Genomic DNA, 24,777 nt, shown 5'->3' on the forward strand with positions numbered 1-24,777 from the left:
AGTAAGCTCACACAATAAGCTTATTAAAAAAAAAAAAAAAGTTCATTAGAATTCACAAAGCCAGAACTTTTCTTGGAGTTCTTTGCTACTATTCTCCCAGCACCTACAACAAGGGTCTGTGTCACTCACAAAGATGTGTTGAAAGAATGAACGAATGAGAAAAAAACTAAGACAATGAAATGCCACAGGTCTCGGGTCTTATTAAGATGTAAACATTTTAATGAAGTTTAATAAAATTCTCATGTATAGTGAGTCTCCTTTGGGGAGAGAGGATCCTGCCTTATTCCCTGTCTGAGATTATTTGTCTCAACGGTGTCAATTTTCTCAGGCATATCCATAACCTCTCTTATGGCAGTTTGAATTGATAGTGACAAAGTCACACTACATACACCTTGAAGGGAGGGAGACAGGTTATTCTTCCCCCCTAAAAGATTAATCAGGCATGAATAACATAATCTATGAAATCATTAGAGAAACATATTATTTGAAGAAGAGAAACCAATCACAAAATCACAAAGCAATTAAACAGCTGCATTTGAGGTAAGGAAAGAGAATCTAATTTAGTCATAAGACTTAATACATTTGAACCTGAAAACTCATTCAGGGAAACAATGAGAATGTCCCAAAATGGACATGACTGAACAGTGTTAAGCACATACTGATAAGTCAGCCGTGTGGGTGTCAGTTTAAAATATCCCAAAGATAATGATGTTCTGTCGTTTACCCATGTCACCCACTCATATGCTTCCCACTTGTGCTTGGTTTTTAGCCAAAAGTAGAAGTCTAGAAGCTGGGGGTGGGCAGGGGGACAGTTTTGGGGGTAGGGGGAGTTGTGCTGATACAGAAAAGTTTATCTTCCAAAAATAACACTGTCTATATATTTTCAAGAAAGAATTTAAGTCCTTTTTCAAGGACTGTCAAGTGTAAGGAAACTAGGACTGGCACATAACATTTCCCAGGCAAGAATATTTATTCAAATGTTTAAAAGTCCACAATTCTGAATTTTAATCTTTTCCACTTAAATTTTACTTGAGGGCTCATTTTTAAATTTTTTTTCTAAACTGCTAGAGCAATCAGAAAGCCATAAATATTGAAGTTCAGCTGTCACTCTGAGAAATATTTTATGATGTTTTAAAAATAAAAAACATTAAAATGAAAAACAATTCTGATATTTTGTGGGCGAATCTCACCTACTGGCTACACCCTGCAGAATCACTAAATCATGAAAAATGAGGAGAGCTTGAAGAGGCTCAGATGTAGGGCCACATCCACGAAACAGGGAGTCCATCCTGCGAGCTTTGCGGGAAACAGAGAGGAAGATGGAGAAAGCTCCACAGGCTTGTGTTCTTATGGCAGAGCTCATCTGTGCTTCGTGCTAAGTTGCTTCAGTCGTGTCTGACTCTGCAGCTCTCCAGGCTGCTCTGCCCATGGGACTCTCCGGGCAAGAATACTGAGTGGGCAGCCATGTCCCCTTCCCAGGGGATATTTCCGACTCAGGGATTGAAACCACGTCTCTTCCACCCCAAGCACTGGCGGGCGGGTTCTTTACCACTAGTGCCACCTAAGAAGCCCCTCATTCTTCAAAAATGTGCATCCTTCCTTTATGTTCCTATGCGTATAGAGGACTCCAGCTGACTTCCAATCACACACACACAGACCCACAACACACACATCACTAGCCTGCAGTCCTCCAAACAACAGACCAGCATATGTTACAGAAATAAATTCAAATGATTAGCTATTCAGTGCCTTCTATTTACCTAGCATCACAGTTTGCCTGGAAGGGACAAGATATCCACACAGGAAATCATTAGAGGACAAGCCATCACCACCAGTAGTTTGAGGGTGTTGCAAAGACGTGTGTGGTAAGGGAAGGAGGAGGGGGAGAGGGTGCCCTAGATACCAAACTAAAACAGGACCTAAAACTTCACTAAATGAACATGGGTCACAGAACCATGGTTCCCAAACTTAGCACCAGGGGATGCGTTCCTGGACCAGTTTTCACCCAGTCTCAGTGGACGGAGGAAAATAAGAATCACAAAGCTAAATCTATTCCATTTAATAACATCTCACGCAGTAATTTTAGGCTTTTTTTTTTCCTCTTATGACAGAATATGAGATGAGTAGATTTTCATTAATGCCCTTATTCGGCAAAATTAAAAATTAGAACCTGCCTATGTCAGTTCCCACACAAAGCAAAAAGCTGGGACATCATGCCCTACAAGGCCGCTTCATCTGGTAACCAGGGTATTCACATGTCATGAATAAAGCCAGGTGTTCTCCCGCCCTGGCTCAGGGTCGAGGGTCAGTACGCCAGGCACAGTTGTAGCACCATCTCACCAGGAACAAACAGCCCATCCCTGCGGGAAGGGCTGCCCACCCCTGGTGCTGCAGGGGGATCAGAGCATCCCCAGGGCCGAGGTGACAGGCATCCCCTCCTTGGGATGGCACCGACTGTCCTACACATGGAGGCGAGAGCAGCTGGATGGCACAGCCAAGTGACTGAGTGGCAGAGGGTGGTCACCCAGGCTGTGACATGAGCCACATGCCCTGCAGAACCCATTACAGGCGCCTCAGTGTGCTGGTGTGTTTGGGGCCATCATGCCCTTGGACTTGGGGCAGGCCACATGACAGGAACAGAACCACCACTCCAGGGCTAAACATGCCAGCTGATGCAAGCACAGTGTGGTCCCCGCAGAGCGCATGGCCAGGGCACGTCCCCAGGGGGCCCCTGGCAGAGCAGGCAGCCCTGCATCTGCAGGTGGGGGTCCCAGAGGTTCACGTGGCCACGAGGGAGACAAAGGAGATGCCAACTCTGAGAACTGGAATACTTCTTGCCATATCTATAAACAAGGGTGTCACACTCATCAGTGATCCCAGCCCTCCAGGGAACTCAGGAAGGAGAAAAATACCTGCCATCAACAGCTGCCAGGCGGCTGCCACTCCCTACAGGGAGCACCGCGGGGCTCAGGACGTGCAAATCACAGGATGCTGGCCCCAGATGTGAGGCGCATATGAAAGGACAGATTTCAGTGAGCCCAGACTCTTGCATCATCCCATATACAGCAAAGCGCTAAATTCCTTAAGAAATTAACAATAATCTCTTGATATTCAGACTACCTGCCCTTTGTTGCAAAACTCCTATATATTCTGAGTCTCCTCCTTGCCACCTCCTTGGAGCAGTTCTCTCAGGGTTACTTGAGATGCTGCCTCTTGGGCTTAAGTCCTAAAAATTTCCACAGAATAAAACATAACTCCCAACTTTTAGGTTATGACTATTTTTTAAGTCAGCAGCTCTCACTCTTAAGTGTCTAAGGGATGCCCAGATTGGGGTTCTGTATCTGTTTGTGTTTTACCATCAACATAAGATGGATAATTTTTCCTTTTTAAATTTCATCTTGCATTTTAAGGCAACCATTGTCCAAATTTCAGGATAAGAGCTATGAAGCCAAAGTCAAATCCTCATAATAACTTATTGTGCAGGATGACCTATGACGCTTGAAAATGTAACTCACATTAAAGGGGACAGAGACTAAACATCCAGGGAGCAGAGCGGGGACTGTCTGTCCAGGGCTCACAGCGAACAGGGACGGCTGAAAGTCGTGGGTAGGCTTGGCAGGCGCAGAGGTCCAGGTACGCAGAGAGTGACAAACAACTGAGCCTGAGCTGCTGCAGTGAAACTAGGTGCAGTGTCCCCTAGAATGCAGACCAAGGTGTGTGCCTTTTCCCTACAGACTGCAGGGAGGTACTTTTGATTCTTGAACAGGAAGTGCCTGGATAAAGAGAGAAGGGGTAAAATGGAGAGATCAACCAGCAGGTCAATATTAAAGGAGAGAGACTAAAGGAGGTAGCATTTTGAATGCAAGAAGCATCTCTAAAGAAAACTTCCTAAAAGAGTTTCATGGCCTTACCACACTGTGCAAAACCAGACACAGGGATGAGACAAAGGAATGATGATACCCACATGGACACAGGGGCCAAAGAAAGGGATGGGTCTGAGGCTGGATTTAGACAAGCTGGCTTATAAGCAACCACTGTTCAGGGAGAACCATACCTGGGAGATGTGCACAGACTTCCCGACCACAATTCTCAGAGCCCACCAAAATATAAATATATATATATTTGCCAGATTTTCTTCACCAATAAATTTTCATTAAAAAAAAGAAAGAAATTTTCATTAAAAAAAAGAAAGAAAGAAATTTTCATTTTAAAAAAGAAAGAAAGAAAGAAATTTTCATTTAAAAAAATAACTTGTCAAGCCCAGGCACTGTGCTAGGCCCTGGAAGTATAAACGATGAACCAGATGAGCACAAACCTTCACTTTTCATAACTAGCAGCCCCAACAGGGAGAGGAAATCCACGCAGTCCCACACCCTGTATGTGACAATCCCAACATCAGAAGGGTTAAGTAAAACCATCAGACTCACAATGGAATGAAATTGGTGTCTTACATCATTTACTTATGGATAAACATTTGTATAGGGTTTACAACAGTATGGCTGGCATTATGATTTAACAGAAGAGAAAGTAGGTTTCCTAAGTAATATTTAGCATAATTTCATCTATTAATATATAGTGATATATCTTCTATTATAACAAATTATCCATTTAATGATCCTATAGGCTACACTGTGATCCACAAGGATATTACAGATATTTTGACTTCGTATATTTACTTAGGGTTTCTTAGCAGGATTCAGTGAGGTGTGACTATTTCCTGTGGTTATTATGCTTTGTTTGTGTGGTAGACAGAGCTGTCTTGCCTTTGTCAGCTGTGAGTGACTTTCTGATGTGTTTCCTGGGGTGACTTTCTCCTGGTGCCACATCCCTGGGGACATCCAGCCCCACTGATCCCACAGATCATCTCAGACCCTTGAATTGATGGAGGTGGTTTCCCTGGTGGCTCAGTGGTAAAGTATCCACCTGTCAATGCAGGAGACACAAGTTCAATCCCTAGGTTGGAAAGATCCCCTGGAGAAGGTAACAGCAACCCACTCCAGTATTCTTGCCTGGGAAATCCCACAGACAGAGGAACCTGGTGGGTAGAGTCCATGGGGTCTCAAGGAGTAGGACACAACTTAGCTACTGACCAACAAGAACAAGAGGGGAGGGAAGGGAAGGGGAGGAGGGGGGCTTCAGTATCAAAGCAAGATCATCCCAAGTCCATCAGCGAGCACTTTACCGTGCACCGTGGTGTTAGCTGCCTTGCCAGAGTAGCTGAAATAACAAGCAATATCTGACATATGAAGACATGTTCCTTTGTTTATCTCAGAAGAATGTATCAGTTGAGAAAAAGCATGAACAAGACCAAAAGGACTAGTTTGATATCAGAAAATAAAGTTGTCAAGAAAGCATCCAGCATGGTGACGAATGGGAAATCAACCCCCGGCTCCCGACAAAGCGACCCTTCTCCCAGATGACTGTCCATCTGTGGACTCTCATGAAGATGCTCTGTACGTATGAGCAGCGACGCTCCAAGCCTTGGCCACCAACAGCAGCCAGCCTCAGAATCCAGTGCACCATCTGGAACTGTCCTCAGGTTCAGGGCCACAGTGACCTATCATGGGCTTCTCCCTCCCCAGGGGCAGAAGACGATGATGAATTCTTCCCAAAAGACGGTCTTCATAAATGGCTAGGACGTCTATGCAGAAGCACTTCCTCTCAAATCAGTAACTACTTCTAACTCTTCCTTACAGTATACCCAAAAGAGCAATAATGCTAATCGGCACTCTTGGCAAAAATTAAAGACGGTTTACCTACTGTTATTATGTATGTCTCTGCCTTCCCGGACTATTTCAAAATATAATATTTCCTATTTAGTCGGAACTTTTAAATTTTATTTATTTTTTCTAATTGTATTCACTGGCTGTACTGGGTCTTCATTGCTTCTCAGGCTTTTCTCTACAGGCTTCTCATTGTGGTGGCTTCTCCTGTTGCAGAGCACGGACTCTAGGGCGTGCAGGCTTCATAGCTGCGGCCCCCAGGCTCTAGAGCACAGGCAAAGTAGTTATGGGCTTAGTAGCTCCGAGCCATGTGGAATCTTTCCAGACCAGGGATTGAAACTGTGTCTTCTGCATTGGGAGGTGAATTCTTTACCACTGAGCCACCAGGAAAGCCCTCAACATTTATTTTACATTGAGGTAAAACTGATATAACATTATGTAAGTTTCATGTGTATAGCATTATATTTCTACTTCTGCATTCACTGCAGTCTCAGCACCAAAAATTCGGTTTTCATCGATCACCATACAGTTGGCCCTCTTTAGTCATCTTGGCCATCCCCCTCTGTGGCCCTGCTCTGTTCTCTGAATCTAATGTTTGTTTTGGTTTAGTTTAGTGTGTTCATTTATTCCGGGTCTTTTTGTGTGTTTGCTTTTATATTCCACACCTAAGTGGAATCAAGTGGTATTTGTCTTTCTCCATCTGACTTATTTCACTTAGAATAATACCCTTAAGGTCCACCCAGGTTACAAATGGCAAGATTTCATCTTTTTTATGGCTGGGTAATATTCTATTGTGTATATATATTGCGCGTTTTATTTCTTCATTTGTTGATGGGCACTTAGGTTGTTCCATATCTTAGCTATTGTAAATAATGCTTTGTTGAACATGAAGGTGCATAAATTTTTTCAAATTAGCATTTTCATATTCTTCAGATAAATACTCAGAAGTGGGATAGGTGGATCCTAGAGTAGTTCAATTTTTAATTTTTTGAGGAATCTCTACATGGAATTTTTATTCCAATCATCTTTCATAAATAATATTTCATGTTTCCTGATAGCCTTCCTAAAAATCAATCATAACTTTATTACATGACAATAATGATTCAATAAATCATTAAGATTTTATGAGTCTGTAGCACGCTATGAAGATAAATGTCATCTCCAGCCACAAATAAGGCTCAGGCCGCAGAAATTCTTCAATAAATATTTATCATGTGCCTACCAAGTGCCAGGCAGAATGCATACAGCTTGCCCCATATCCTAAACCAGGAGCATTGGACCTTTTAATTAAATCAAGCCTCTGCTTTGTAATAGAATGTCACCTCACCCAAGGACACTTCCTACCAGAAATAAGCTTCTGCCAGCACAGCATTGTACTAGCCCTTCAATGATGCTTCTTTTTTGAGCACTTATTTTGCATATGAGGATTATGAGAAAAAGTACAACTATTCCATCTGCCAAGGACCAAAGAAGAAAAGATGGGAAAATGTGAAACACAAGTGTATTCCCTATAACTTGACCCTCACTCACTCCCTAATTCCAACTCTAGTAGTCTCAGAATTTTTTTTATGTATCCATGTTTCTATCTATTCTTTCAACAAAAACCAAAAAAAAAAAGAAAAGAAAAACAGCAGAATCACACTTTGCCTTGAAAATATTTCACCAATATTGAGGTAAACCATAGAATTTTCTTACCAAACACAGACACCAGAAAAGAAAGAGGGGAACTTCCCTAGTGGTCCAGTAGCTAAGGCTCCCAACACAGGGGGATGGGTTCAATCCCCGGTCAGGGAACTAGAGCCTGAATACCATAACTAAGTTTGAATGCTGCAACTTAAGACCTGGTGCAGCCAAATAAATATTTTTTAAAAGAGAGAGAGAGAAGTAGCAAATTGTTAATGGGTACAGTCTCTTGCCATTTGGAAGTTTCATGAACAAAATATACAAGGTGAAGACAGTATTACTTAAAAACTCAGCCATTTCCCACCAAACTGCTCAAAACTAACCTTTTCTGGACTTCTTGTTTATTTTCTCTACATATTTTACCCCAAAACTCCCACAAATGCAATCTTCTTCCCAGCATTATTTTGCTCCATTTAGTCATTCCAGATATTTCTCAGTTCTTTCTCCCCAAGTTCTCACTCAGCTGACTTGTGAATCAATTATCTGCTATTTTCACAGATGTAAAACACAGGCTGTAGTTAAGACAAGCAATCTCCAAGCTTTAGAGACAATATTCAGAATTTCTTGGTCTATCTAGTGAGTGAGACCCAACATTTCACATCAGTTTTTTGTTCACCCTATTGGAAGATTTTTTAAAGACAGGTGGTTCAGTGGTTAAGAATTAGCCTGTCAATGCAGAAGACACAGGAGACCTGGGTTCAGTCCTTAGGTCAGGAAGATCCCCTGGAGGAGGGCATGACAACCCACTCCAAAGAAATCCCATGACAGAGGAGCCTGGCAGACTGAAATCCATGGGCTGCAAAGAGTCTGACATGGCTCAGTGACTGAGCGTGCATGACCCTGAATATTTACATGATAATTGGCCATCAGGATTAATCATTTTTTACCTTGTCATTTTTAATAAAACTAAGTTCGGGATTATTTTTTTACTTTCTAATGCAAACTTACCCACTCTGCTTTTGGTTTCTCTTTCTTCTACCTAGAGCACCTTGGCACCCTTTTGTTAGTTAGCATTCATTTACGTTTCTTTTTCAAAGCACTTGAGAAACAAACATGGCGAGCCCTGTCTGTGGGCTGGGGAATTTATAATTGCATTTTCATCATTATCCCCATTAGAACTGAACATTTTCCTGCATTCACAACTCCACTGGAGCTTCAGAAAGGAGAAAGCTTGCCTAGACAAATAGGTCCCTGATGCTAGAAAATTAAGCTGCTGAAACTTAAGCACATTAAAATATTTCAGCATACCACAATCTGCATAACCACCACCCCCCCCCCCAAAAAAAGCGACTCTCGCAAGAGAGAGCAGCACTGGTGCTCTCGGATTCTGCCTTTTGGGACCTCAGTTGGACAATAAAGCCACAAGAGCACCTGGCTGGGAGGGATTCATTGGGAGAAATTAACTTCTTACCCTGAGATGTGTAAATGCAAAGTGACACTCTGCCGGAGGTCTCTGCTGTGTCCTTTCCATTCTAATCTCCCTTGTTTCCAATAGTTTATTAGTTCATGGCAAGAATCTCATCTCTGACTGAAATTTCAGCCCCAGCATATCTCCTTTTTTTCAAAGATTCTTTTTTAAATGTGGATCATTTTTTTAAATCCAATGAATTAATCTGTCACAACACTGCCTCCAGCCCACGATTGTGGTTTTTTGGCCACAAGGCACGTGGGACCTCAGTCCCCTAACCAGGGATCAAACCTGCACCCCCCTGCATTAGAGGGCCGCCTCCCCACCACCAGACCACCAGGAAGTCTCACGTCTACTTCTCACGTCTACTTTGTGATGTTATTTGAGGTGGAGAAAACAACTCCACTTGCTAGTCTGTAAACTGAGAAATGGTCACAAACCAATGGACAGCTTTCTGGTGTCTGAATGCCCTTGGTGTTCTAATTTTGAAAACAGTTTATAAAAATAAGATTTCACAGGTTGCCCAAACTTTGAAACAGATATCATTTTCAACCTAAGAACACTGAGTGAGCTATTAAAAGTAAAAGGATTTTTTTTTCTTCTTGCCTTTTTTGAAAGTAGTATGGAAAATAAAACAAGGTCTTCTAATATCAGATGGAACAATGGTTTAGCACCATTTAGTTCAACCACAGTTTGCTGGAATGCTTGCTGTGGGGGAACAAGACACTTGATACTCTCCTTGACTGATGGTTAGAAAATGCTGGTTGTGATTTATATATAAGTATGTGTGTGTGTGTGTGCATTAATAGTCATCATCCACAAATGAGATCACACTGCCCTCTGTACTCCCTTTGTGATAGAGTGAGACACCATTTGCTTGATTGCCAGATGAATGCCCTTCCAACCATTTTGAGGTGTCTCTAGTAATCCCCTTAGGCTTCCTCTGCATGCTCACATATGTGGACAGAAGTGGTCCACTCTGCACCGCTCCAGATTTGCCCCTTGCCTTGCACCCCCACCTGCCTCTGTCCCCTGCCTGTGAAGTCACTGGGGAAGCCACCCCACCACCATCATCCACAGTAAGAGCAGCAGCTTCCAGCTAGTGGTGCTGTTTCTAGAGAAACCAGCGCTTCAGCGCTCAGGGTGCCAGAACTCATGTGGATGCTGCAGAGACCTGGACAGCACAGCCATCATCTGGCGGTGGGCCATACACACTGTGGTTCCTCACTGGGACACAGAAACATGTTTCTTTTGGACTCCCTTCAACAATTTTCATACCAAGTCATGAAAAATAACTCCATCGAACATGGGTGTACCTATGACTGATTCTTGTTGATGTATGATAGAAAACCACAAAATTCTGTAAAGCAATTATCTTTCAATTAAAAAATAAAAAAATAATAACTCCATCGTATTCTGACCCTCAATCTTAGCCTAATATGGCCTTAAGGGATGAAACAAATAAAGCAAAACAGAAAGCATACTTTTTTGTCCTATCACCTATTTTTTGCTTCCAAGTGTCCTCAGTCAATCGTGTTTGACTCTTCGGTGACTCCAGGGACTGTAGCCCACCAGGCTGCTCTGTCCATGGGATTCTCCAGCCAAGAATACTGTAGTAGGTTGCCACTTCCCACTCCAGGGGATCTTCCCGACCCAGGGATGGAACCCGCATCTCTTGCACCTCCTGTATTGGCAGGGGGATTCTTTACCCCTGCGCACCTGGGAAGATTCCGCAGCTAGGTCATAACAGGCACTTATTTTAGTTTCCACCTTGCTCTCCTGGATGGGTGGTTTGGGGGAAATCTGGCTGCCATGTCAGGACAAGGAAACTCAAGCACCCCTGTAGAGGCCCCCAGAGAGGAAACCGAGGCCTCCCACCAATGCCTGCTGTGGCATGCTAAGTCAGCTTCAGTCAGGTTTGACTCTTTGTGAACCCATGGACTGTAACCCACCAGGCTCCTCTGTCCATGGAATTTTCCAGGCAAGAATATACTCAAGTGGGTTGCCATTTCCTTCTCCAGGGGATTTTCTGGACCCAGGGATCAAACCCATATCCCTTATGTCTCCTGCACTGGCAGACAAGTTCTTTACCACTAGCACCACGTGGGAAATGACAACAAAGGATTTATAAAATGACATAAAGTCAGTTGATAAAGTAGTGGCAGGTTTTGAGAAGACTGACTCCAATTTTAAAGTTCTGAGGTGAAGTTTTACCAATGCTATCCAACAGCACTGAATGCCACAGAGAAATCATTTGTGAAAGGAAAGTCAATCAACCTGGCAAACTTCACTGTGGTCTTAGCCTAAGAAATTCCCATAACCACTCTTAACCCTCAGCAACCACCATCCTGACCAGTCAGCAGCCACCAGCAGCGAGGCAAGACCTTCCTCTAGCAAAAAGTCTATGACTCTCTGCAGTCTCAGAAAATGGCTAGTAATTTTTAGCAATAAAATATTTTTACTTAAGGTATGTATTGTACAGTTAAACTATAGTATAATTTAAATAATATAGTATAGTATAAACATAACTTTTATATGCACTGGGAAACCAAAAATTCATGTGAATTATTTCATTGTGATCACTGCTTTACTCTGGTGGTCTGGAGCCAAACCTGCAATATTTCAGAAGTATGCCTGTTAAATTCTTCCAATCAAGAGATGGAATATTTGACCATTTATTTGGGTCATCTTCGTTTCCTTTTGTTAATATCTTACAGTTTTCAAAATACAGGTCTTTCATCTTCTTGGTTTAATTTATTCCTAGGCATTGTATTCTTTTGTTGCAATCGTAAATGAGATTCTATTTAAATTTTTCTTTCTGATAGGTCATTATTAGTGTATAGAAATGCAACAGATTTTTGTATATTGATTCTGTATCCTGCAACTTTATTGAGTTTTTTTATTAGTTTGAACAGTTTTTTATTGAGTCTTTAGGGTTTATATTGGTGGAAAAGTAATAGTAATTGTGGTTGGTGCAAAAGTAACTGCAGTTGGTACAAAAGTAATTGAGGTTCAAAAGTAATTGTGGTTGACTTTTGCACTAACCTCAATTACTTTGGCACTGATCTAATGTTATAAATGGATGTTAAATTTATCAAATGCTTTTTCTGCATCTATTGAGATGATAAGATTTTTATTCTTTATTTTGCTATGTGGTGTATCAAACTGACTGATCTGCAAATGCTGAATCATACCTGCACTCCTAGAAAGGATCCCATTTGACCACAGTATACGATCCTTTTCATGTATTGCTGAATTTGGTTTGCTGATATTCTGTTGAGGAATTTTGCATCTATGTTCATCAGGGATATTGGCCTGTAATTTTCTTTTCCTGTGGCTTCCTTGTCTGGTTTTGGTATCAGGGTAATGCTGGCCTTGTAAAATGAGTTTGGAGGAGTTCCCGTCTCTTCTATTTTGGGGTAAATTTCAGAATAATCAGTACCAATTATTTTTTGAATATTTGGTGGAACTCACCAGTGAAGCCACTGGCCCTGGCTATAGGAATGTCTTGCTTATTGGAATGTTTTTGATTATTGATTCAATCTCCTCATTAGTAATCAGTCTTCATATTTTCTATTTCATCTTGATTCAGTCTTTGTAGATTCTACATTTCTAGAAACTTATATATTTATTCTAGGTTATCCAACTTGTTGGTATATAATTATTCATAAATGGGACAGGGAAGCCTGGTGTGCTGCAGTCCATGGGGTCAGAAAGAGTCAGACATGATTTAGCAACTGAACAACAATAATAATTATTCATGCAGTCTCTTCTGATCTTTTGCATTTCTATGTTGTCCACTAGTACATAAATGGGTAAACAAATTTTGGTCTAGCCATACATGCTCTTTGAAATATAATAAAAAGCAGTACATGCAATTATGTGGGTAAACCTCAAAATAGTTACACATAGTGAAAGAAGTCAGACAAAAAGAGCACATATTTTATCATGATATTTAAAAGTTTAGAAAATGCAAATTAAATTATGGTGACAAAAAGTAGGTCAGTATACAACACCATAATGTAAGCTGTGGACTTTGCACTATTACCAGGTGTCACTGTAACACACAAGCTACTCTGGGGGAGTGTGGATAGTGGGGGAGGCTGTGCATGGGAGGGGGCAGGCTTAAGTGGGAAATCTTTGTCCCTGCTCCCCAACTTTGCTGTCAACCTAAAACTGTTTTACAGATATGAAGGCTTAATTTAAAATTTTCAAATAGATCAGGGGTTGCCTGGGGATGGAAGAAGCACCTAAGGAGATGGGGAGAGAGATTTTAAAGTGACATATGGAAATGACTGAAGGTGATGGGTATGGTCATTATCTTGCTTGCAATGATGCTTTCAGGAACACACATATCAAAGTGTACCAAACTGTACACTTTAAATATGAGTAGTTGGGATGTCCCTGGAGGTGCAGTGGTTAAGACCCCACGCTTCCACTGAAGGGAGCATGGGTTCAATCCCTGGTCAGGGAACTAGCATCCCTGTCTGGTGTGGCCAAAATAAATAACTAAATTTTTTAAATAATAATAAAGTTAGGGCCTCTCTGGTGGCTCAGTGGTAAAGTATTTGCTTGTCAATGCAAGAGACGTAGGTTCGACCCCTGATCCAGGAGGATCCCACATTTCACTGAGCAACTAAGTCCGTGTACCACACAACTGCTGAGCCTGTGCTCTAGAGCCCATGAGCCACAACAAGAGAAACCAGCTCAATGAGAAGCCCATGCACTGCAACCAGAGAGGAGCCGCCATTCAACATGACTGGAGAAAAGTCGGCATGGCAACAGAGACCCAGCACAGCCAATAAATAAATAAATTATTTAAAAATGATAAAATTTAAAATATGAGTAATTTATTGCCTCTCAATTATCCCTCAGTAAAACTATTTTCAATTAGGTTTACATGCATTTTTAATAAGGTAGGCAGCTAAACAATTTGGAGAGTTGTTTGTTCTATATCCAAAGGCCATATTAAATGCTATCGGAAACATATGATCCAAAATATTCAGCCAAAAATCACAATAGAGGTATAATTAAATTATGTCAAAACAGTCAAGAGAAGGCAATCACTTGCAAACAGCTCATGCAGGCTTAGTAAAGAAGAGAGAGGAAACTGCCTGTCGGAGAAGTCTCTTTTTGAGGACTGGATTAACCATCCTCTCCTTATGCTGGAGGCATTCCACTGACTTCAAAGAAGTCTTTAGATCAGAGGAAAATAGCGCTGGGCTAAATAATTGTAGTGAGTTGAGGCTCTCATAAAGGGATCCTCTTCTGAGCTGTAGCCGTGATAACATTTATCACATCATCAATGATAAGAGGTTTTGGGGCGGGACGCGGAAGCTACTGAAGTGCTCTTAGGCTTCAAAGGGGAGGAAAAAAATGCCTTTAAATCTAAGCAGAATTTTTAACGTTCTGGGAGAGTGATGCGGTTCCTTGCTGGAGGAGTGACTGTGACAAATAAACTCTGGGTGAGGCTGGCTTTGCTGGCTACCCAGCAGTTTCTGGGAAAAATCACTGGGAAAAAATAACAAGTGATAGAGAAACCTATTACTAAACCCACCATAATGCAATAGATTAATATGGACTCTAGCACAGCCTGCGCATCGGGGGTCCCACCAGTGGGCACACAGGATTGCACCCGCCATAAAGAAACAGAAACACACAGCTGCAGTGAGGTGGCCCAGGTAACTCACAAGTGTGGGACAGCTTCTCAGCCAGGGAAATAGTCAGCCCCCACACAGTATGTTCAGAAACTGAATAGGGATCGAGTTTTCAGGATGAGGGAGCCATAGGGTCTAAACTGTTGCTGGCAACAAAAATAATAATAATAATAATTAGTGGATAGACTTATGGCATTTGGTGAAGCAGCAACTGTAACAGAAATATCTACTTTCCTCATGCTTCACAATGAAAATGATCAGTCAAAGCTGAAATCCATCCTTATGAACTGAGATTGCAACGTGATTAAGTGTTCCTGTGAAAATATCAATTCCAAGACCTGATGAGCGTTAGAATTAAGGAAAGATGTGGTCCTGGAGAGCACACCAAAAACAAGACTTGAATTCTAAAGACCTCTAATACAGGGCTGAGTGTGTTAAGTGAGTTAATAAATATTTGAACAGGGACCTCCCTGGCAGTCCAGCGGCTAAAACCCCATGTTCCCAATGCAGGGGGCCCAGGTTTGACCCTTGGTCAGGGAACTAGACCCCACATGCCACAACTAAATGCCCATTGAAAGTGAGAAGTGTTAGTCTCAGTCATGTCCAACACCTTGTGACCCCATGGACTCCAAAGGATTCCCTAGGCAAGAATACTGCAGTGGGTTGCCCTTCCCTTCTCCAGGGGATCTTCCCAACCCAGGGATCGAACCTGGGTCTCCTGCATTGCAGGCAGATTTTTTTTTACCATCTGAGCTATCAGAGCCCCAAAAGACCCAGTGTAACCAAATAGATATTTTAAAAAATAAATATTTGAGCAACACAGAGAAGGGAGAGATGAACAGCACTTTGTGTTGAATAGGGGGGCGTGTTGTTACACAAGGAACCATTGGGGTGACATAAAAAAGGTGCAGAATCTCAATGTCAGATGCACAGAAGGTGCTCAAAATAACAGCTTTCATTTCCCATGGTGTTCAACAAGTATGAGAAGGAAATGGCAACCCACTGCAGTATTCTGGTCTGGAGAATCCCATGGACAGAGGATGGGATTGTGGCCGACTACATGGCAGACTACTGTCCACAGGGTCACAAAGCATGGGACACGACTGAGCAACTTTCGCTTTCAGATAATGGCAGTGCTAATTGGCAGCGAGAGGTGAGGGTGCCACATGGCTAAGTTGAATTAACTTGTTGGTTAACTTGAGTCTGAAAAATAAGTAGGTGGAGGTCTCTGTCTCTGGACCTCAGGGTTGGGCTCCACCCCAGCTCCGAGTGCGCTGTGGACAAGGGGACAATGGGGGAGGGGGCCCAACACATTTAAGGTGAGTCCCAGAGGTTTTCCAGGGGACCCTCCTGGCCCACTGCTGTTATCTGAAGCCACTGACAGAGGGCCAGCACGAGTCCACCCCGACCCCCATCAGAAAAGCAGTGGGACTGGGAAGCACAATCAGATCACCACCGAGTGATCGCAGGCTTCTCTTGCAGAGAACTCGGAGTCTCTCTAGAATAACTTCCACGGAAGCAAAGCTTTCACTCCATACTGGCAACAGCATCAAGACATGCCAGACTCTGCAGACACCACCACATAATCAACTTAAAAACATTCACAGAGCACACAGTATATGCAGATTATGAGTATCGGGAGGAGGCTTGCCAACAAAAACACAAAGCGCCCGGTGAAATCTGAATTCCGGACACATTTTTTAGCATTAGCACTTTCTGTGTGTAAAAAGACAAACTGAGATAAATTAAAATGTGTAAGAGTTTATCTGAGGGCTTCCCTGGTGGATCAGGGGTAAACAATCTGCCTGCCAATGCAGGAGACACAGGATTGATACCTGATCCGGGAAGATTCCACACGCAGAGAAGCAAATAAGCCCATGAGCCAAAACCACTGAACCTGTGCTCTCGGGCCAGGAGCTGCAACTGGTGAACCCCTGTGTGCCCGACAGCCTGTCTTCCGCAACAAGAGAAGCCACTGCAATGAGAAGCCTGTGCACTGCAACTAGGGAAAAGTCCCCGCAGCAACAAAGACCCAGCATAGCCAAAAAATTAGCAAATAATTTTTAAAGAGTTTAGCTGAGCAAAAATCAGTTCCAATCAAGCGGCGCCAGATGGGAAGGGGTTAGGAGGGGTCCACCCACAGGAGCTGAGGAAAGACCTAAACGCGGCAGAGAAACAGCGGAAGCAGAGGAAAGAAACTGCTGGGTGATAGCTGAAAGCTGGTTGGTTGTCCGTGGTGCGCACACGTCGATCAGGCGTTGATTCTGTAAACTGGAGGCGTTTACAGGCCACATTTCAGCTGGCTCACACAGACCACCGAGGCATCAGTGCCACCTCTGTCCAGGGGCCTCTTTGTTTGAGTAAAGACAGAGGCAAGGGCCAGAGCAGCTCTCCTGAACAGAGTTCCATGCAGGAGAATAATACTGGGGAGGACAGTTAAGGACCTGCTGTGGAATGTCTTCAATGATGGGCAGCCAACTCTTTACACAACCAAAAGTAAGGGGGGCGTAATTCAAGAGCTGGCTGTGTGACTTCTTGTTGGGGAAGGACCTTTGTTAGACAAAACACCTAGAAAGGACATGTTGGTTCTGGAAAGGGAAACCTCAGCATCAGGCCAGAGTAAACAAAGACAGACAGTGAGAAAGCTGACGTGCTCAGTAATAAAAGCAGGAAGAAATGCCATATTCTGTTTGCAAAGGAGACACGAGGGAAGTTTTGAAAACAGCACATGGCAGGAAGACAAAGGACAGGGTGGAAATCTTGTCCGGGACAAAATTCTCTACCGGAGCTAAAGCATATGGAGGAAGGGACTTCCCTGGTGGCTCCCAATGAAGGGGGCCTGGGTTCAACCTCTGGTCAGGGAACTAGATCCCACATGCAGCAACTAAGACCAATTCCAGCCAAATAAACAAATAGGTATATTTTTAAAAACAATAAAAAGAATATGAAACAACTCCAAGCTTCCATCCTACTATGGGCGGCTACGTTTCTGCCTCTCCCTCACATCTCCCAAGTCTAGAACCGCTCTCTCTCAGATACATGTCTGAGAGGTGAGGAACAGTGCGTGTGTGACCCACGAAGCTCACGTGGCCAGGGCAGAGAGCAAGCCTGGGCAGGATGCCAACAGGAAAGGAAGGAGGGATCCCGGAACAGGACATCAAAGTGAAGGACGAACGTGTAAATTGGCTTACCTGGGAAGCCATGCAAATTTCTAAGGCAGGAATACATTAACGCAATTTCACTTACATCTCAAAAACCAGGAACCCCACCTAACACCTTGTTGTTGTTCAGTCTGACTCTTTGCAACCAGGTTTCCCGGTCCTTCACTATCTCCCGGAATTTGCTCAGGCGTATATCCATTGAGTCGGTGATGCCATCCAACCATCTCATCCTCTGCTGCCCCCTTCTCTTCCTGCCCTCAATCTTTCCCAACATCATTGTGGCTCCACATATATAAGCAACCTTTACGTCCAACTCCTGATAGTTTGGGAAAGAATGATGGCAGGCATAGATCACCCAGTGTCCATACTGTCCTCCTTCTTCCTGTTCATAACTAATTTTTAACATCTTAGCACCATCACCAATGCTTATGTAATCTCAGGACAGATGGGCCCACTCAGATTGATTCCCTATTCTCTTCATTACCATCTCGGGCAAGATGGATTTGGGGAGGTCAGTTTCACCGTTCTGTCCATGTGTTCCCAGTGGGGTTAAGTGAGAAATACCGCTCTGCTTCTACTCCATCACCTCCGTGTGTTTGAAAGTAGGTGTGTGTGTGTGTGTGTGTGTGTGCACCCACTTGTGTCTGACTCGTGGGACTCCGTGGGACTATAGTCTACCAGGCTCCTCTGTCTATGGGGTTCTCCACAGGCAAGAACACTAACGTGGGTTGCCATGCCCTCCTCCAGGGCATCTTCCCTACCCAGGGATTGAACCCCTGTCTCTCGCATCTCCTGCATTGGCAGGTGGATTCTTTACCACTGTGCCACCACCAGGGAAGCCCCTAAACACATGTGCCTCTATGCAAATATTCTGATGAGCTCAAATGTGTATGTGATTATTCCATTTCCTATAGTGGGTGAACTTATTCCACAATCTATGAAAGGCCAATGAAATGCTTCTTGCAACTGCTTAAAATATTCCTCAGCTGAGGGTCCAATGTTTTCCCCAAAACTAATAATTACAAATTCAAAACGACAGTGTAACAGTCACAGGGTGTCTTGTTATTTTCGGAATGATGCCTTCAGAATGACATGATTTCACCCACCACCTGGACTGTTCTAGACTGTTCCTTGACTACAATAGTTGACACTTCAGAAAGTTTCCTCCTGATGGGAAACTGGACTCAGAACAGAGTGTCTCCAGTGGAGGCTGTCTGATGAGTCATCAGACCATTAGAGAACAGTCAGGATTCATATGTTTGTCTAAATGGTTGCATAACACTCATTGCTAGAGAGACACTGGCAATTAGTTTTTGCAATTATTGTGCTGGTCCTCTTTTCCCATCTCCTGAAAAGGTAACCAAAAACGGTTCAATGATTTGACCTTATCCCTGGAGTATGTCCATGATCTTCTGGCTTTCTTTGGAGTGTTCGGGAAAGCAGCAAACCTAACCTGCAACCAAGTATTTCCATTTGAAAAGGATGTGATAATGCAAAAGCAACCTGCCTGGTTCCCAGGTCAGTGACGCTGCAGCCGCCCTGACGTTGCCAACCATCTTCCAACATACCGTCGCCTGCCTCTTTCACTTATTCGTGCTGCTGTTTCTTGCAAACGTTCATCCTGACCCTTACAGCCATTCCCAACTGAACACATCTGAACTGGTCAACTCCTCTTTGAGCTTTCACAAGAATTCCTATTTCTATTTCAAAAACCCAAAGCAGCAGATATCTATCCACCCTTTAGCAGCAGTGCTTTTTAAACTACTGTTTCCATTTCAGTGCCTTTATCAACAGATACTTGCATGAGCTAGGAGTTTAGTCATGTTCATTTTATAAATGGTCTTTTATTAACTCCACAGTTAGCAAGCTCAGATGAGTACACACATGTACTAGGGCCTTTTAATTTAAAACTAAAACACTATCTACCCCTAACTTCACAGATTTTATAGTCTAAAAGTGTTTATTTACCCAAGTCAAACGGATTTCTTAGTGACACATCTTTCTTGCAGGCTATCAGAATTTCTAAGGCATGCATCCACTTAATAAAAGGGCTTCCCTGGTGGCTCAGTGGTAAAGAATCCACCAGCAATGCAGGAGACGCAGGAGACAGGGGTTTGATTCCTGGGTTGGGAAGATCCCCTGGAGGAGGACATGGCAACCCACTCCAGTATTCTTGCCTGGAAAAAATCCCGTGGACAGAGAAGCCAGACAGGCTGCAGGCTATAGGGTTGCAAACAGTTGACCATGACTGAGCACGCACGCATATGCACCACTGAATAAATCATTTCCTTGTTACTCCCGGGTAATTTACCTCTTCATTGCTGCTCTTTGCTATTTTCTTGCCTTTATTCGTACTTGTTTATCTGAGAAGCACAAAGTAGGTAAAAATTAAATATTTCCACTTTACATAATAATTGAAGTTTAGGAGAAAGATTGAAACTACTGCCAAAAATCTAAGTCGAATACAAATAAAGTTTTAATATTACCAACTGATTTTTTTTCCATCCTATCTGTGAGCCTTTGTTGCTAATCATAAAAATTGCTTGTCCAAGGACAAATGAAAATAGAATGCATTTCAGGCAGAACATTTGTCAGAATGAATGGTAAATGCCAAGGTGACACCGAAGACTCATACTTGGGTATCACGTGTGCCTGTGCTTCCTGCTCCCAGAACAGAGCAGGAGCCTCCACACAAATCGGGCAGCTCAGAGTCCATGGTGAGGGCTGTGTGCACGTGTGTGTGTGTGTGTGTGTGTGTGTGTACGCATGCATGTTCAGTCGTTCAGTCGTGTCTGACACTTTGTGACCCCATAGACTATAGCCTGCTGGGCTCCTCTGTCCATGGGATTTTCTAGGCAAGAATACTGGAGTGGGTTAGACTATTACAAAATAATGTCGACTCTGATCATTTGTCAAAATAAACTGAAGTCAGAGGAGAAGAAAGTGTTCTTGGCCAGGCAATGCTGATGAGGTGGCAAGCAGCACAATGATAGCACATAACAACCCCTCAGAGAGAAATTCTTAAGCCCTCCATGCCAGGAATCTTAGAAAGGAACACAGAGGCAACCAAGAAATCAAAGTAGCCCTGGGACTTCCCTGTCAGTCCAGTGGTTAAGACTGCACCTTTCAAGCAGGAGGTGAAGGTGTAACCCCTAGTCAGGGAGTGAATGGGGCTTCCCTGGTGGCTCAGTGATAAAGAATCCGCCTGCAATGCAGGGGATCCTGGTTTGATCCCTGGGTCAGGAAGATCCCCTGCAGAAGGGAATGGCTACCCACTCCAGTGCTCTTGCCTGGAGAATCCCATGGTCAGAAGAGCCTGATGGGCTACCTAGTTCATGGGGCGGCAGAGTCAGACAAGACTGAGCAACTAACAGTGACTTCTTTCAGGGAGTTAAGAGCCCACATGCCTCATGAACAAAAGACATGAAACAAGTAATATTGTAACAAATTCAATCAAGTCTTTAAAAATGGTCCATATCAAAAAAAAAAACCTTAAAAAAATAAATAAATCAGAGTAGTCTTTATGGCATCATGTCTTCTCTGTCTCTTGCTGACCAACTGAGCCCTACCATGCTAACCAAGGAGACCAGGGAGGAGGCGGTGGCAAGTGTTGGGAACGAGGTCAGATAGGAGAGAGGCCCTCCAGGGAGGCTGGAGGTGTGCATACTGGGAAAACAAACCAAAAAAAAGGGTACAATTGCATTAGGAATAGTCTCCTTTAGGACAGTACAGTGCAGCAATTTTTAAGATAAACAATTTTCCTAACCATTCCTAGTTACTTCAGTCACTTGTTTCTGGGTCTTAGTAGAGTTCCCAGCCTTTCTGCTCATTGTATCTTCACACCAGTTGGGTGTTTAAAATAAAGCAAGTGAAAAGTGAAAGTGTTCAGACTCACTCAGACTCTTTTGTGAACCCATGGACTGCAGCCCACCGGGCTCCTCTGTCCATGGGATTTCCCAGGGGAGAATACTGAAACCCAGGTGTTACTTAATCCTGCAACCACTCCCATGATGGAGGGACAGATGACTCTATGTCCCTTTTTCAGGCGAGGAATCTGAGACCCAGGGCATAAAAGTTACCTGTTGAACCTCAAAACTGGCAAACGCGCCGAGCCTCCTACCCTGAGCCTCCAGGCTCCTTCCTCTAAGGGCCGGCCTCCCTGCTCTCTGCACCCACGGCTCCACCTGCAGAGGCCCCTTGGTGCCTCCTTAGCCGACTTCACTGTGTCGTGAATTACTAGTTCTCCGGGCTTCCATATGGCACAAAACACCACCCGAACACAAGGTCTTTGTTTCAGCCTTGCTGAGCTCTCTCACTGTGACTGGGAAAACAACAGCTGGTTCCTCGTCACTCTTGCCAAGATCCCTCATTGTCCCCTGAACCAGTTTAAGCGATCAGATGCCTAAGAGCAACGTTGTTACCTCCGGCTCCAACTCCTGTAATTCTGGGTGAAAAACAAAGAAATCATCAGTGGGCAGTAACAGCAGGAATGAGAAAGGTGATCAGCTTGTCCGCGGGGTGTTTCACCGTCTCTGTCTCATTTATTTGAGCTCTCTAATTGGCAGTCAACCCCATGCCAGAAGCAGAAATGCATGCGTGGCCTCAGGCTAACTGTCTCACGCCTCTGGCAGTGAGGAAAACTCACCACCAGAGCTGCCTGAGGTTGTCTAATTCCTTTGTTTTTTTCCATTTCGAGGGCAACTGAGCTGCACCGTGGTGGACACGGGCCAACCACTGACCCTCTTCTGTCCTGTGCAGAACCTGAAGCGGGTGGCAGAGACCTGGATGGACGAGTTCGCCGAGTACATTTACCAGCGGCGCCCGGAGTACCGGCACCTGTCCACCGGGGACCTCTCGGCGCAGAAGGAGCTGCGCAGACAGCTCAAGTGCAAAGACTTCAAGTGGTTCATGGCAGCTGTGGCCTGGGATGTGCCCAAGTACTACCCTCCGGTGGAGCCCCCGCCCGCGGCCTGGGGCGAGGTGAGGCGCCCGGCTCTCCAGCACCCCCATGAAAAGCAAAGAACTTATGCCCCTGTCCCCAGCAGGGGTGGGATGGAGGTTGCTGAAGCCCTCTGCTCCCTTGCCCAGCGGTCAGTAAAGGTCGGCTGAAACCATCTCTGATAAGCGTCTATTCGGCCTCTCTAGGAGCTGCTGGGGAAGGCAGTGAGCTCACCCCTGGAGCCCTTGGCCACTGTTGACTCTGAAAATTGATTTTTTTTAATGCACCTGGAAAATATTTTGATTTGAGATTAGTGAAACTGCCCTAAGAGCTGGCAGAGAATGAAAATGTCTCTGGTGCTGCTGTGTACATAAATGTGCCGTGATGTCCACGATAAAATCCCTCCCTCCTCCTCACACAGCCTGGTTGCTATTTGTCAGAGCAAGGATAAGGTGTCCAGGGGCTTGGCAGCTTTCCTAACCAGGTGCGCCAGGCAGAATCACAGGACAGACTTTTCCAGAATACCCAGCACAGAGGCACATGTGGAACCTCATCGGTTCCTTGGTGGTGGTTTGGTTGCTCCGTCGTGTCCAACTTCTTGCGACCGTCTAGACTGTAGCCTGCCAGGCTCCTCTGTCCACAGGATTTCCCAGGCAAGAATACTAGAGTGGGTTGTCATTTCCTTCTCCAGGGGATCTTCCTGACTGAGGGATTGAACCAGCCTCTCTTGTGTCTCCCACATTGCCAGGTAGGTTCTTTACCAGCTGAGTCACCAGGGAACCCCATTGGCTCCTTAAATGAGGACTAACCTCCCCACCTCTGAGTGCTGCTTCTTAATTTTATTTCATGATCTAAAATGGAAAGAGCTGGAAAGCCTCCGTTGGCAAATTCAAACCATGTATCTTTGGACATGTAAAGGAGTCTTGTGATGGGTTCAGTTCCACTCAGCCCTGCTTGCTCCCTTAGGAAAGAGCATGCTAGAGCAGGGATTCAAATGGAATGGTGTGGACTTAGCCCATGGTCTCATCTGCTCATGGCAGGGGCCTGGGCAGGATGTTCTCGCCATTCCAAGGCTCTGGGCTTTCGGAAGCCAGGTGTGGACTGCCTCGCCTCATGGAGGAGCCTTCCCATTGTTGTCCTTGGCTTTGTGGTGTGGGGAGAACGTGTCTTTGCCTGCTTAGTGCCTGTGACTTAGCGGAGCTCTGAAAATAGGGGAGGCCTGCGTGTGGCAAGGAGGGGTTGGGGGGAGGACCGGTGGGGGAGTGTCCTGCGGTGAGTCCAGGCTCTCTGGGGAAACTTCTTCAGGGAGTCACCTGTGTGCTGCCTGTTTTGCTGAGAGGCCCAAAGAGGTGTCGTTACCTATAGACCTGGGATTCCACCGGCAAGAAGGATGGAGCCATCTCCTAACGTTTTTTTCTACATCAAGTGGTCCTGACCATGGATGCTTAAGTCAGTGAGTACTTTGCTCTTTAATCCAGTGCATCCTGGGGCTTTCCAGTGGCTCAGATGGTAAAGAATCTGCCTGCAATGCGGGAGACCCAGGTTTGATCCTGGGGTTGGGAAGATCCTTTGGAGAAAGGAATGGCAACCCAGTATTCTTGCCTGGAGAATTCCATGGACAGAGGAGCTAGTGGGCTATAGTCCATGGGGTCGCAGAGAGTCAGACATAACTGAGCGACTAACACTTTCACTTTCTTTCCAGTGTATCTTAAACATTTCATTAATACATCCCTGGGATATTAATAATATTATGCTGCTAGTATTCTTTTTGTTATGTACCAGGGGCTTAATTTACAGCCACAGAAACTTAAGATATACTCCAGAGAGAGCAATGTCTAACCCATTGTAAGATGTAAGAATTTGTTACCCAATAAGTAGGTAAGTTTCTTCCTCAAGTTTTTTTTTTTTTTTTTTTTTTTTTTTGGTTGAGGTTATGTTTGTCATCTTTCTATAATGATCTAAAAATGGTCCTGCCTTAGTGACTAAGAACATCCTCTAAGACCTCCCAGTATCGCTGTGTTCATTCACATCTGGGTTAAAATCTCATCCATCTTCTCCCTCTGTGGAGTCATAATTTTTTATTCCTTCCCGTTACTACCTAAACTGCGACTGATCACATTTTCCCACATTGACTGACTAAATAATAACTTGCATTTATAAAGCACCTTGGGGGGAAAAAAAGCATCTTGCTTGGAAACAGATTTGA

The 24,777-nt window shown here is 44.2% G+C and overlaps 1 protein-coding gene across 1 annotated transcript in view; it reads left to right on the forward strand.

Moving 5' to 3' along the window:
• GALNTL6 (polypeptide N-acetylgalactosaminyltransferase like 6) overlaps positions 1-24,777 on the forward strand; it is a 1,480,702-nt gene that overhangs the window by 1,385,857 nt on the left and 70,068 nt on the right. Inside the window, exon 9 of the mRNA XM_040229727.1 lies at positions 22,391-22,612. Coding sequence (XP_040085661.1) covers positions 22,391-22,612 — 222 coding nt within the window. The remainder of the gene's footprint in view (positions 1-22,390; positions 22,613-24,777) is intronic.

The sequence above is a fragment of the Oryx dammah genome, unplaced genomic scaffold (assembly GCF_014754425.2).
Source record: "Oryx dammah isolate SB20612 unplaced genomic scaffold, SCBI_Odam_1.1 HiC_scaffold_1, whole genome shotgun sequence".
NCBI lineage: Eukaryota > Metazoa > Chordata > Mammalia > Artiodactyla > Bovidae > Oryx > Oryx dammah.